Source organism: Argiope bruennichi, chromosome 9 (assembly GCF_947563725.1).
Source record: "Argiope bruennichi chromosome 9, qqArgBrue1.1, whole genome shotgun sequence".
Classification (NCBI taxonomy): domain Eukaryota; kingdom Metazoa; phylum Arthropoda; class Arachnida; order Araneae; family Araneidae; genus Argiope; species Argiope bruennichi.
The window spans coordinates 59,870,108-59,885,636 of NC_079159.1; the positions used below are offsets into that span (position 1 = coordinate 59,870,108).

The 15,529-nt window shown below is 28.9% G+C and overlaps 1 protein-coding gene across 2 annotated transcripts in view; it reads left to right on the plus strand.

Annotated features, from left to right (window-relative positions):
• The window catches only part of LOC129984234 (AT-rich interactive domain-containing protein 2-like), a 36,768-nt gene extending 23,319 nt beyond the window's left edge, over window positions 1–13,449 (plus strand). For both annotated transcript variants that reach the window (XM_056094066.1, XM_056094067.1), the window contains 7 exons: window positions 510–649; window positions 1,168–1,718; window positions 4,068–5,806; window positions 5,900–6,038; window positions 8,782–8,967; window positions 11,400–11,491; window positions 12,572–13,449. In XM_056094066.1, coding sequence (XP_055950041.1) covers window positions 510–649; window positions 1,168–1,718; window positions 4,068–5,806; window positions 5,900–6,038; window positions 8,782–8,967; window positions 11,400–11,491; window positions 12,572–12,680 — 2,956 coding nt within the window. In that variant the 3' untranslated portion in view covers window positions 12,681–13,449. The remainder of the gene's footprint in view (window positions 1–509; window positions 650–1,167; window positions 1,719–4,067; window positions 5,807–5,899; window positions 6,039–8,781; window positions 8,968–11,399; window positions 11,492–12,571) is intronic.
• The last annotated feature ends 2,080 nt before the right edge of the window (window positions 13,450–15,529 follow it).

The window sequence follows — 15,529 nt, forward strand, 5'->3', positions numbered from 1 at the left end:
TTTAGTTAGTAAGTAATCATCACAATCTTCTAAAATAAAATTAAAATTTTTAAAAATATTGTTTTGTATGAAGATTATACATTCTAACTTCATTTGTGTTATAATATTTAAGTGTAAAAAAAATATATAAATAAAATTTTTTTCCCATTTTTGAAAAATGAGTTTTTTTCAAAATCAATTTTAAGACTATTAAATTTATTGATTAGATGTCTTCCATTATTTTATTTTAAGAAAAATTTTATGGATTTTAAACAATATGTTAGTTTTCTATTTATAGAAATATATTATAAATGTAATAATTCAAATAGAAAATTTGTTTATAGAACCTTTCTGCATGGTGAGCATACCAAATTTATATTAAAATTAGTTATATAATAGTGTATTATCATTTCATTTTTTGCCTTTTTGACTTTTCATTAATTTTCTAAAGAACTCCATACCAGTTTGTTGAATCTATTTTATGAACGAAATAGTTGTACAAATAGTTGTTTTTTCCCTTCCCTTTTTAGGAGCAGTTTCCCACAAACCGAATTAAAAAAGGTTCAGTCTAAAACTGGTATAATAACTTTTCATCATGATGGTCTTAGAAAGAAAAAAGCTGCATTGCCTCAACCTGTTCTCCCTTCAATCAGAATATCTAATAATACTGGTATGATCTCATTGTGACTTTTTATTTTATTTTCTTCATATCTATTTTAATATATTTGTTTTTAAATGGACAATCATAAATAGTTTCTGAACTGCATCACATTTTAGCTTTTCTTTATTGCTATAGCATGCATAACTTAATTCTGTAAATAAAAATACTGCTTAAGACATAATTTTGCATTTTTAAAAAAAGTTCTTACTTATTATCTTTAAATAAATTGTTAACTAATCAATGACAACAATTATTGTTTTGTAATGCACTAATTTTCTGGATCTTTTTTTTAATTTCCAAACTGTTGTATGATGATTTTTCATATTTTATGATTTTCACTTTTAAGTTGGAAAAAAAAAGTGCTAAATAATTTTATTAACTGAGTATTCTTGTATGTATATATATATATATATATATATATATATATATATATATATATATATATATATATTTGTTTTTATGTGACAATCATAATTTTGTACTATGAAAAAAATTTATATTCTTTTCTATATCTGCCTTATATTTAGCTCCAAGCAGCTCTGTATCCACTATTTCAATTTCTTCTCCAAAACCCATCCAAAGTCCCATCCTCAAAGCTCATCTGTCTACATCAACTACTAAGAGTGAAGTCTTATCCCCTTCCATAAAATCACCTGTCCCTCCAAAAGCACAAACTCCTGTGCCTCTTAGACCTGCCATTCCTGCCTCTCAAGGCAACAGCACCCTCATCAAAAGCCTGCTGGCCAGTAAAGTGCAACAAAAGACCCTTCAACGACAGGTCATTCCTCAGAATGTTTCCAAGATGGTTATTATCTCACCAGGAACCTCATTGAATCCTGGCTCCTCTCCTGGCCTTGTGCGTTGCGTGGTGCCACAGATGAACATTCGGCCTAATTTGCAGGCCCGTATAGTTGGAAATAAAGGATGTTTAATAACTTCTAATCCAACTCAAATCCTCCAGTCTTCACCTATCCTATCCACGGTCATGCCACATAAAGTGTTCCAACAGCAAGCTGTGATAGCAACCTCCTCACCTACTTCTCATTTGAATGGTATCCAAGGCAGTGAACAAATGGAGGTAAGCCAACTACAGATATTTGACATTACATTCTTCAAAGCTCACACATACATATGTCATGGTATCTCTAAATCATCTAAATAAAAAATATACCTATGTTTTCCTTACCTAAAAACCGTGTAAAGAAATCTCTATCAGAATCTTATAGTATAAAACCACTAAAAAAAATATTTCACTCTCATTTGTTCTTGTGTCGCACTGTAGATTGACATATCTCATCGCTTCTTACTTGTACATAAATTATGCTTCCTAGGATGGAATAATTTATAATATATATATAATAAATGGAATATGTATATAATATACTGGATGCCCACTCTTTTGTCATGACTCTATAACTAATTCCTAAACAGCTAGAGACAGACATGTAAAATGCTTTAAGTAACTGGAATATTTTATGTTGTTTGAGACATTAAGCATAATTCTTAAAAGTTACAAAATCTAACTCTTTATATTGTTATCAATTGCCTTTAGAAAAAAAATTGATGACATTCTAAAGCATAAAATAAAAAGAACCCCGTATTTTTTTTGATTAAAAAAATTGACTGATTAATCTAAAAGGGAAACACTTATAAATTTATTTTTAGGAACAGTTTCAAAATGTAGCACAATAGTGCATAATTTTGTTTTGCAGAATGATCCCTTAAAATCTTTCTTGAAGTCTAAAACTATCTGTAAAATTTATTGGGAAAATTTTATATTAAAATAGGGTTATATTTATACTAAAATAGGGATTTATTGGGAAACTAGTGATTATTTTTTTAGATAAAATATGCCTATACACCCTAGAAAAGGAAATAGCTGAAATTGTATTTAAAGCTAATTCTCTTGTTCAGCAAGTCAAACTTTTCTCTACTAACAAAATCTGATGTGTTGGATAAAGCTATTAATGAGAAATTTGAATAAATTGAAAGACTAGAAAAATCTCTAGAACGAAATAAGATTTATTTGCATATTTTGTAAAATTAGCATTATTGTTATATTCTAGAATTATTTACGTATGTTCTTAACTTTTTTTCAAGGAATTGGAATGTTAATGAAGCAGCAATATAAACTTTTTTTCTTCTTAATATTACTAACTGTAGTGTAATTAAATAATTTAAGATATGCAATAAAAGTCTTTTGATAAGATTTTTCAGATGAAATTTCTATAAAAAATATTTTAAATACTTTAGTTTTACTTTTCATGTAAAATATTAAGTAATAACTGGCAGTATTTTATGTTTATGTTTAAATTTGTATAAAATTGGATCCTTACTTTGTTAATATTCAACATAATTTATTTTAATGAAGTTATAGCTCTGTAAACAAAAATATTATGTTAAAGTTGCTTCTTATTTTTTGTACTTAAAAGTACTTAAAAAATACTTATAAAGTATTTATTTTTTAAAATTTTCTATGCACCCTGATATATATGCAAGTATGTTGAATGCATCCTTCACCTGTTCATCAAAATTGTGGTATGGTACTTATTAAAATTGATGAGCTTGTTGATGATGTGATTATTTATGTAAAGGTGTAATTTAAGAAATTTTTAACTAAATCTTTTGGAGTGGAATCATAGCCATAGTGACATCCTCCTGACTATTAATTATATTAAGCATTGTAGGGAGACCACCTAGCTTTGTTGTTGTTGCTTTTATTGTTTTATTATGAAACTTTTCATCTTTGATGAGATGAATAAATTAAAACTATCAGTAAGAATAAGGAAGAAATCCTTTATCTTTCAATTTAGCAAATCAATAATTTTTGAGACATGGACTTAGTTAAAATTTAAAAACTAATAATGTATCGCTTTATATGTACCACCGTCAAGAAAAATAATCATCTTCCAATCATCTTTCTTTTTTGATATAGATTATTATTATTTGATTACGAGTTCCTTTGCCATGCCTTTCAAAAGTTTCATCTTCTCTGTAATAATATAAAGCTGTTTGTGATGATAGACTTGGCATTGGAATTGATTAATTATTTATGAAAAAATATTTTTGAGAAAATGTAGAATGCTGTACAAATAAAGATCATATATCATAGTCAGCTTTTTGTAAAGATTGTTAACACTTCTTTACTGGATAAACTTTCAATCAGGAATCAAGTTTGTCTCCAAATTTCCACTGGGAGGACACAGCAGCATTAGTTCATTTCCAGAGTAAAATGTATATTTTATAAATTATATTTTGTAATTTACTTAAAAGAATAACCCTATAGAAATTTAGTAGTTAAAAAGTATTTTTTTAATGAAATTTCTTAATTTTTAATTCAAGTATTAAATTTTAGAATTTAAAAAAAAACAATTTTTTTTCATAAAAATTTTACAGTCAAATATTGAATGAGTCATTTTCTTTACAGGTTTGCACTCCAGCTGTTGAGACCAAGGCATCAGAAGTTATTCAGACTCAAGTCATTCAAACCCACCCTGTGCAGAATCATGTTGCAAATGATTCAGCATCTAGAGATAACCCTTCTAATGATTTAAATAATTTGCAATGCTCTGAAGACAAAGTTTTGAATAATGTCTCTGAGCCAAACTTTATACTCTCACAAATTCAGGGAAATACTGTGACCTATAGACTTGCTGGACCCAATGAAGTTCCCATTGTTGGGAATCGTTTATTTGTGCAATCCAAGCCATCAGGAGATGGACTATCACTTTCAAATGAACCCAATGGCACTAATGTATTTCCAAATACCAAAACTACATCAAATTGCATGTCTTTACCTCTAATTCAACCCAAAATTGAATCTGCTCCATCTGGAGTTGCAAAGCCATCTTTAGGTATTATAGAAGAACAACCTGCTGACCAAGCACCAGTACCACAAGTAAGAAAGGTAGAGATATGCAAGAAATCTCCTTTATTGAATGGACTGCTAGATAAAGGCAAGCCATCTATAAAAGGAGATATTCTTTTCAATGCACTGGTGGAAAATGGTATTGAAGCCAGTGATGTTGGTCTGGAACTGCCTAAATCTCCTTCTCCTGTGCATATACCTGTACAGCCTAAACTTATACCAGTATCTCCTGCTTTAAACTCAATTGTATTACCTGCATCATCACTGAATTCTGTTCTCATCCCTACTTCTTCATTGACATCTGGTATTCTACCATTGTCTTCCTCATCAAACACTGTCATCACTTCTTATATATTAACCTCACCCACATCAGTTGCAACTCCTGCTGTGTCACTGAATTCAAATGGGGCCAATGTGGTGCAGATTCGTACTGGGAAAACCACTTTCTCTGGGACTGCTGAAGTGCAGCCAGACCAAAAAGGTGTAGTGCGGCTGCATATTGAAAGCCCTGAAAATTCTAACCAGGGATCAGATTTGTCTTCGATTTCAGATATAGCACGGACTTTAGAATGTGCTTCTGAAGCTATTTCGAAAACTAATGCAGAATGTAACACGCAAGTGCCTCAGACTTGTGCAGTGACAACAGTGACAACCATGATTGGTTCTAACCCAACAACCGTGATCAGTTCAAATACTCCTGCTACTTTGGCAAGAGCCAATCAACAAATAATTGTTGTGACCCCAACTCTGAATCAACCGCAGCTACAGTTGCAGTCACCTAACATCAAATTTTGTATACTTCACACAATGCCAATGGCAGAAGATGGTGTGGACTCTGTAGCAGTACCTCAAATAAATTTGAATCAGCTTAATCAAATACAACAGCAACCCATACTGGAAACCACTTCCGTTTCATCCCTTAATTTAAAAAGGCCGTCCAGTGATCCATCACCCATGTGTGTTGTGAGTAATACAAAGAAACCTCGAGTGGAGCAGCAGACTCTTCAGTCATCCCCTGGAGTTATTACAGTTGCTTCCCCAAGTGCAGATATCAAACCTTCTGAACCCTGCACAAAAGCTGTTTCCATAGATAATCTTAAACTTGCACCTAAAATAAATACTGTTAAACCAGTTCAGGTTCAGAGCACCACTGACCTTCCCAGTGAAAAAGAGGTGAAAACACTTTCTGGTTTGTTATCAACTGGAGGAAGTACTTTAGTGACTGCTACACCTTCAACTTCTTCAAAAAAGGGGTCATCAAAACTGGAATTTGTTTGTGAATGGAAGGACTGCAATTTGTAAGAATCTATAATTTCTCATGTTTTTTTCTCCCCTTCATTTGATTTTTTTTTTAATTTCAAAATGGATATATATATTTCTTTTTGTTACAGAAAATTTTCCAACCCTGGTTCAGTATTTCTTCATGCAAGTAAAGTCCATACACCTCCTTGTGAGGGAGATATGGTCTGCTTATGGGAGGGTTGCGATACAATGAAGAGGAAGCGATTTTCATTGCTCACACATTTGCAGGTATTTTTTGTTAATATTTAATAAACTAAGTCAAAGAAATCACTGCAGTTTAAAAAAAAAAAATAAAATTTTATAAATTCAATATTTATTATCAGTCATCTTCAGATACTCAAAAAATAAAAAATTTCCTTACATGAAATGACTTTAAAAGATGACAGAAAGTAAATAAGCATTTTTCACAAAACATAAGAATACCTCCTTAAATTGTGATAAAATTTGATTCTTTTAGTACTAATTTTTCAATCTGCATTTATGTAGCAGTTATAGTTTATATTATATTTTCTGTGATATGTATTCTTTATTTTTAATGTATCTAATTCACAATTGATAAAGTTAGTTTTTATTATAAATTAATTGTCTTAATGAGACTAATTAAATAACTTGATATATAATGGTTAAGCTTTATAGAAATACATTATTATTAATTTTGAAGCAAAAAATTTATAATGTAATTTTTAACAATTAATGATAATTTTTGTAATATGATAAAGGTATCCAAATCAGCTCCCATCTGGCTGACATGCACTTAAAAATAATTGCTATTTTATTCAAATTAATGTATGAATATGTGTCCTAAAAATTCAGCTTTCTAATAATTAAACTTAATTATATTAGAAGTACAAATTATAAGTTAATAAATTTGATTTCTATACTGGTAATAAAGATATGTGTGTGTGTGTATTGTGCTTTACAAGTCGGACTGTTTGGTCTATTGCTATCAAACTTGCCACATACATATTGTGAAGTTTGAGAAGATGCACCTAGGAATGATTTATTTGAAATTTTAATTACATAAGAATTAAAAGCAAAATCTAGAAACTTTTCTTCTATAACTTCCAAAATATTACAGCAAAAAAAAAAAAAAAAAAGCACTATCGTAAAATGAAAATAAATAAATAAAAAGATTCGTTTTAATGATCCTAATCTGATAGTTGTGCAGATTTTTCCTGAATTTTGGTAATTTTTTAAAGATATATTTTTGCTTAATTTGCAGCAGTATATGTTGAAAATTGTTGCAATGAAATTCAAACTCTTTTCATTGTTTCATCAAATATTGAATCACATGATTTTCTTCCACTGTTAAAAACTAAAGAAGAAGCATTATGTTTATTATATGTGCAGTTTATTAAATGAATAAAAAATGTGAAGTGACATTTTTGCAGGAGTTAGATGATGAATGAACTGGACATTTACGTTTTTAATAGAACTTAGACATAATAAATAGAATTGGTCTCCTTTAAAAACAGAGTATATGTAAGGCAATTAGAATGACACAATTTTATTGATTGACAGTTTGATGGAGTCTTAGACATGAAAATATATACTAGAATCAAATATAATCAATATCCCTGACTGATCATCAAAGGTGATTAGTATTTAAATAAATGTAACTAATGTTTATAATGACCATCACCATATATAAATCTTGATGAGAATGCTTCTAATATCAGATAGACTATATTATTTTCATATTTGTTGAATATATATATATATATCTAAGGTGATGATCTTTTGATTAACTATTAGATGATAGCAATTTTTATTTGCAAAAAATGATTTTGAAACTTAAATTTGAAAATAGGTTTTAGTTTAGAAAATATATTTTGAAATTATTTTCAATAGACCTGTGTCAAATTAAACCCATTGCATATTCTTTCTTTGTTAAAATTTAAAGTACTCACTTGGTTTCCCCCCCCCCCCTTCTTCATCATAAATCTATTTAGAATGCCAGATCAGCTAAGTATTTCCTTTCGTTGGGACTTGCTTTTTATATTGTTCTTTAGCTGTTAGCTAATGTTTCTTTTTCACTATTCTTTAACAATAAACATAAATGAATCTTAGAATAAACTTACTAATATAATCTGCAATTTTTTTTTGATTAAAAGCAATAGAATACTTTGAAATGCTGAACAGTTTTCCAATGCAGAAACTGCTGTTTTACATGAATTGATTGGTTGTGATTGGATTTATATTATAGTAAATAGGAAATTACTGTATTTCTAAAAACGTATTAGTAAGGTTTACAATTTATTATATTAAAATAATGTTTTTTTAAGACTTCTTTGTTTCTTAAAACTGAGCATAGTTATTATTATTATTTAGGTGTTAAATTATTATATAATATATAGTGACCAAGGGAAAAATCTTATATGCTTTTTACATGCTTTATTGATTCATTTTATTATTCGATTAATCATATTTATATTATTTCTCAGCCTTTATGTTTGGCCAAATTCATTATTTTATGAAGTTTAGCCTTTTTTTTTTTTGTTTGTTTTAATGATGGATTTGTTTGTTTGATTGTCTATTAAAGTAATCCTTCTTTATCAGAAATATTTATATATACATCCATGCTTGGCATAAATGTTCTTTTCATGTTACAAATGTTTATAATGTGACTGATTTAATATATATGGAATTTCAAATAAAATTACTTGCCAGTTTTGCAAGTTGAAAGTAAATCAAATTTGCCTTTTACTCAATGCTAAAATTCTATATTGTAATCATATTCTGAAAAAAAAAAAAAAAATTGCTGTTAAGTATTTATTTATATGGTAAGTTTTATATTTTAATATATCATTTGTATTTTATATCAGAAGTTTCAGAACTCTTCTATTATAATTATGTAAAACATATTATACTTATGTAAAACATAAGTATTCGAATATATTAAGAAGGCTTGTTTTAATTGTAATGTAACTATAATATGATCAAATATTTAACAATTATATTATCTACACAGGATTGGCATTGCAATGAACGAGTATTGCACACTCAGGCAATGCGCAGAAGACAGATAGAGCAGCAAGGTAAAACCACTCTGGCGCCACCTCAGAAGCCGCCTCCACATCCTGGCTATGCACCTGATGCTGCTGTCTTGGCGATCAAAAGGCATGCTCTGCAATATGTCAATCCAAAAGAACTCTCAGTAAGTGATTACTGAAAAATGAAACATTTTATAAAGCAAAAGTATATATTTGCATAAAAGGGAAATTTTAAATTTACACGTGTTTACCGCGTATTTTGAAATAATATTTTGGATTACGATTTTATCTATTTTCTTATGTAAGGAATTGTTGCAAGTATCTGGTTAAAAAATAGAGCAAAGAAATTTAATATTATGTTCTTGTTGAATTAAATCTTTTCCTTGAATCATTATATATCTTCTTGATTAAATAAAAAAATGTCCATTTAGCTCTTAAGTTGTCTGTTCAAAATATTGTGCAATTGCAGAAACAAAAATTTGTAACAGACTTTTAGTGTTTTCTATTACAACTAACAAAAGTTTTTAAAAAGAACTTTTTTTATAATATACAATATGCCATATTTTTAAAAAATATATAATGCTTATGTTACCTCTACACCAACAATAAGAACAGCATCACATTCTAATACATAATTTAGTTCTGTCAACTGAGTGCATTATGTAAATCAATAAAATAGCTGAGAGGTTTATTTCATCACTTAAAATGTATGTGAACTCAGCAGAGGCGGGAGGGGGGGGGGCTGCCTTGTAAGAACTGTATGTATTGAATGTACTGCATGTATTGATGTAATTTCAAATATAAATTTTTAATTTTATTAGTGATAAGATTACACATTTCAATCTGTGCCTTCCTCTATTTCTTTTGAACAACTATTTCACATCACTTTATAATATCTAAGAATTTATAGTTTTGTGAAATTAGAATAATTTTTTTGAGTTGCTTTTCAAAAACAGGCCTGTAGGTTTGCCTCTGATTATGTTGTTGGATAAGAAAGGGATGGGTAAAAATATTGAAATATTGATTTTAAAAATCCAAATAAAAGTTAATATAAGTGAGGAATTTTAAATTTGGAGGTTATAGGTATTTAAAAGATCGATAAAATGAAGTACAAATGTTATAATAACTGAAATTACAAATTTGGGGGGCGGAGTTTAAAAAATTTTCTACTTGGGCAAATTTTTTAAATTCCACTTAAGTACATCATACATTGAAGGGAGTAACTTATACAAATTTCAGATATGTATTTGTATTATTTTTGAAAAAGTTAACTTTATTGAAAAAACAGGGTTATTGAAAGATGTCTTTAAATACTTTCCTATTGATCAAAGCAAATAAAAAAACACCCCTCTTTTTCAAAAAGTATTATTCAACAATTTTAAATAATATTACAGTGATCAGTTATCGAAAAACATCAAAAAAGAAAATAAAAATTTGATTTTTTTGGGGGGGGGTAAAAAAATCTTATTTTGTGGCTACTGATTCTCCGAAAACATGAAATAGTAGCGCTCTCAGGCTTTGCAATGGTTGGAAATTGTGTTCAAGCTTGATGCCTTAAAAAAAAATTAAAAAATCTTAACTTCAAATTTTATTTCCATTACCATCCTGAAAACTTGCCATTTTTATACCATCAGAAATCAAGGAACAACATTTTAAATAACGATTTTTTCCCCACTTCTATCAGTCAGAATTCCCAGATTTTTAAAATTATTTTTTTAGACAAACCCATTAAAAAAAAATGATATACCAATCTGAAATTTTTATCAATTTTCCTTTCTATGTAAGATGTATTGAAAATTTTAAAAGTATTGCTAATTAGTAATATTTCTCATTTTATTGGCCTGTTAAATACCTGTAACTTTCCTATTTCAATCCTCCAATTCAAATGACTTATTTTTTACTTAGGTATAAGAAAAACAATGTTACCCCCCCCCCCCCCTTCTGCTTAACTAATAATATATCCAGAAGTAAGCTTTGAGGATTCTATTTGAGTGCAAATTCAACAATGTGAGCCAATAAAATTGCTGTTAAATATTTTCCTCCACATTTTAATATTAAGTATAACATTTCATTTTGGACTATTAATGCATTATTCTCAATCATATAATTTCTTACTTATTTTTTTCACAATTGCCTAGTTATTGCATAATTGCATTTTCTTGATCGCATAGCATATAACCAAACTTTATTTCTTTTCCTGTGTATAAATTTTTTGATAAAACTGAAAAAACATTGAATTAAGTATGTAAAGAAATATTTTGTGAAGCATGACATAGTTTCTTTTAATTTTATGCTAAAAGATTTTTCAACTAAGATATAAATTATGATGCTCATTTTTAAAACGATCCTTGCTAGAATTATTTGAATTATTGCATGATTTAAAAGGATTAATGTAATTAATTGCATCATATCAGGTTTGAAAAATTGGAGAGTATTGTTGCTTGTTATGAAATATGTGAATAATTAAATTGGAAAATATCTTCTATAAACATATAGATATTCTTGTATATGTACGAAAATATTTTAAAATTTTTTTTGTCCTTTATACTTATGTAATTATGTTATGATTTCTAAATAAGTAATTTTGCTTCTTTAGGAAGAGAAAGAAAGTGCACTGACTAAAAGCATCCGCCTCACCAGTGCTCTTATCTTAAGAAATTTAGTGACACATAGTGCTCTTGCCAGAACGTAAGTATTTCTGTCATTCTTAAAATTATAATTTGAAATGGTAACTGTTAGAACTTAATGCCATAAAATATATTTTATAAAAATGATAACTATAAGCTTTACATTAATTGGTGATCAATGTAGTTAGGTCTTGTTAAGCTGTTATTTACAATCAAATCGCAACTTGCTCTAACAATGGGTGTTTAAAAGTCCCTACTGAACAAATAAGAATTAAAATAAAAATTTAGTGAACTGATGATTTAAAAAAATATCAAGCATTTGAAGGCTCTGTTTTATAATTTTCAAAATTTGTCAAAAATTACTACTAATTGTTGTATAATTCCTACTATTTGCTAAAAAAATTTTACTGTTTATGTCAGATATGTCTGCATTTTAACTATGCATCAAATATATGCATCTTTGCCATTTATATTGCTTCACAAGAATTTTTTTTTTTCATATTCCTGTTGCTTATATATATCAAAATTAGACAGATTCAGATTTTTTCAATGCTTCCTGGCTTTTTTTCTTACTTTGTTACGTCTTTTTAAAATGTATCAAAACAATATATCATAAATTAGATTTTCTTTTAAAGAACAAATTACTTTTTGAAGAAGGGATATAAGCTTGTATTCAAGCAAGAATAATATATGATAGAAAGTGTAGTAAATATTCTTTGTACCTAGATGCGGAAATGAATCTGTCCATTTCAGGGTATAAATAATGCAAATATACTCTTTAATTATAATACTTTTTTATGATTAAGTTGCTAAAGAGTTTTCTCCATCTTAACACGATCTAAATTTCCTTACACATTTTTTTTATAATGCATGAGTTTTTATCAAAAATACAGTGATCATATGCTACTCTGATATTCAATGAAAACACTACAACTCCTTCACTGATAATTTTAACAAGCTTTTAAAAATTATGCAAGATTTCAAATTTTCCAGAAAAGTATAGATTGTTCACTGTGCAAAATCTGTCACCAAAGGCCAACCAAGAAGCTAAAATACTTTGACAGAATTTGTAACATTATATTAATATTACTGATATTATTTTTTTCCTGAGACTTTATTCAGAGTTCTTTTTGTGTTTTAGGTATACAAGGAGATTTGAAGCAGAGTTAGCCTACCTCGCCATGTCCCCTGTTGAGTCAGCCAAAGCCATCGCCCAGTGCCTCGCCCATCTTTCTAGGTCCAGTGATTGAACCTATTCTGATGCCCTCTGAGTAGGACATGAAGGCATTCCCTTGGAAAGGAGAATACTGCTGCTCTCAGTGGATTTGTTGTACTTAAAATCATTTCATGTTGTGAATTTGATTTTCTGTTTATGTGGACAGCCCAAGGGCTTTAAAGCAGATTTTATGCATTTCAGGACTGGAAGACTATATTTTAAAGAGTCTGTTGATCAACACTGTGTTTTTAAAACTGCAACTGGGGGTCAAAACTCTATAATCACACCATCATTGTTGAATGTGAAGTACACTTATTTTGCGAAACATTGATTTCGTGCCGGGCTTGTTGGGCAATATTGGTTGTGCTTCAGTGTTTCAAAATGCTTCTTTGTGATTGCATGTTTCTCTCCACCTCTGTCGAGCACAATCGAAAAAGCCCCCTGGATGTTGTATGGATTGGGCACTTCAATATTGTCATTCCACTTCTATTTTAATTTGTACCTTTATGTATTCTGTTATTATAATTTCTTCTGTGTCTTGCTTGAATTACAAGCAAGGCTCTCTTTGTTTATTTATTATTTTTAGACCAGCAAATTTTAGCTGTAATTTGTTGGTTCATTCCAATATGTAACAAATCATTTTAAAATTTATTGTTAGCTTTATTAAATGACTCCTCAAATTCATCTTTGTATTATATAAAGCAATCGATCATACATTTTACTATTGTCATTTTTATGAAGCTGAATGATTTGCAGCTTGTCTGTTTTAATGTGTAATTTTTAACAATAAAAAGTGCTTTAAAACTCCCATTGATTGCTTTGTTTATTTTTTATTTATTACTAATGACTTTTATCGTTATTGTTCTTAGTTTGATCAATGATGTTGAAATTATTTTGAGCATTTAAAAGATTTTTCTTTAAATATGAATGAGAGGTTCTAATTTTTAATTATGACGAACCAGAGTATTGAAATATTATATTATTAGTACAAAATGTGTAATGAAATATAAATTCATTATAAGTTGTGCCATTTTGGTTTTTAAAAAATCTTGGAGGGGGGTCTTTGATTATTTTTCTTGTATTCTTAAATAATATAACATTAATAAAGTTCTATTTTTAAGTTATAAAGTGCATACTAACTTCTTAATATTCCTCCAAACATATTGCGAAAAAGAGAAACAGAAACAAATTATGGCATTACTAACATGCATCTCTTCCTCTACCCTATGCAAACAGACTCATGTGTATATCGACAAGATATACTTCATTTTGTGCTGCATTGTATGATTGTGAAAGCCAAATCTGCTTTTGAATGATTAAAACCAAAATTTCATACAAACTTATGGTTTTGGGAAGAATATACTAAATTTCATTTATCTAAATCACTGTGTTTTTGGATTATTGCATCCATTTACAAGCAGGCATATAGTTTGATTAATGGTCAACTTGTTGGTAGAATTAGCCAGAAGTCTGGTGCAAATTTACGATTTGGGTGATAAAAGTATCCACAAAATTTTATTTATCTAGCTCTTTATTATATTTTTTAGTTTAATATTCTCATACACTTGAACAATCAGACATAGTCATTGATTGACTCTCCGACCTGCCCGAAAGCACACGGATAAACCTGAATGACTGGACCACCCTGGCAGTCCTAAGGGCCATTATCAGCCACAGTACATTGATTTCCTAAGGAAGTACATCCCATCATCGATGGGAGGAGCCAGACACTTGCCTTTTTGTGCACTCGCAGGGGTGTCGAGAACCAACCACCAAGCTGGAAGCTTCTTATCCTCAATTACAAGATGCCCCCCTTCCTGGGTGATGAACAATTAGGCATAGACTTCCTATTGATTGGATTTTGATCAAAATTTGATAGAAATCGATAAATTTGGTATAAAATTCATGTACCAGATTTTATTTATACAATTTTTGTTTATAAGTTACTATACTGGTCGCTGACTACATAAATAAAATCGTCAAATATCATTTTGTTAAAGGATCATTTTTATGCATTTTTCGTCAATGGTATGTGACTAATAATACACAAGTACATTTATTAGAAGGTATACAAGAAAGTTTCAAGGAGACCACTCCTGTTTTTTATACTATCTTATAACAAAATATAAAATATTGTAATCGTCATAAAAAAAAGAGAGAGAGAGAGATAGATGAATTTTTAAATTTCATATTTTTCTCAGTCTGAAAAACACATTTTTGGAATTGTCTGTCTATCTGTGCGCAACACATCAACTCAACGTTTTGTGGTTGATTGATGAAACTTGGCAGTTGGTCTGTATTCTAAATTTGTAGTTTTTATCAAATTTTGAACAGGAAGTCGATCTGGCTGTCTTTTTCTGATTCACTTTTGCATTTATGACAAAAAAATGGTGTTATCTTTATGGTGCTTCCCTGCTCTTTCAAAATATGTGCTTATTTTAACTTAGATATATTAGAAATTTTAAAATCTAGAATTATTCCCATTTGGCAGCATAAATACCTTATCTTCCATGACTTGCCATTGGTAAGAGATAGAATAAGGTGTCATAGTGTTTTAGAATCTGGATACTTTTCTATCATCCACAGCAGGTTAGGTCATTCTGTATATTGTACAATCATATTAATTTTTGAAGGTATGGGAATCATATCTAGATCAATTTTTGGCAAAGCACACTATGCATCATTTTCATATTTTTGAAAGAACTAACAAAACAACAACAAAAACTATCAAGTTATTGTTTATTATATGCATACATACATAAATATATACAATTTATTTACAGAAACATCTCAATATAATTCATATGACTCTTACTGTCTGACAAATATCCAAGAAGTTATAAAAAGCATATTCATAGATTCTTTGTGTTATCCAGATATAAC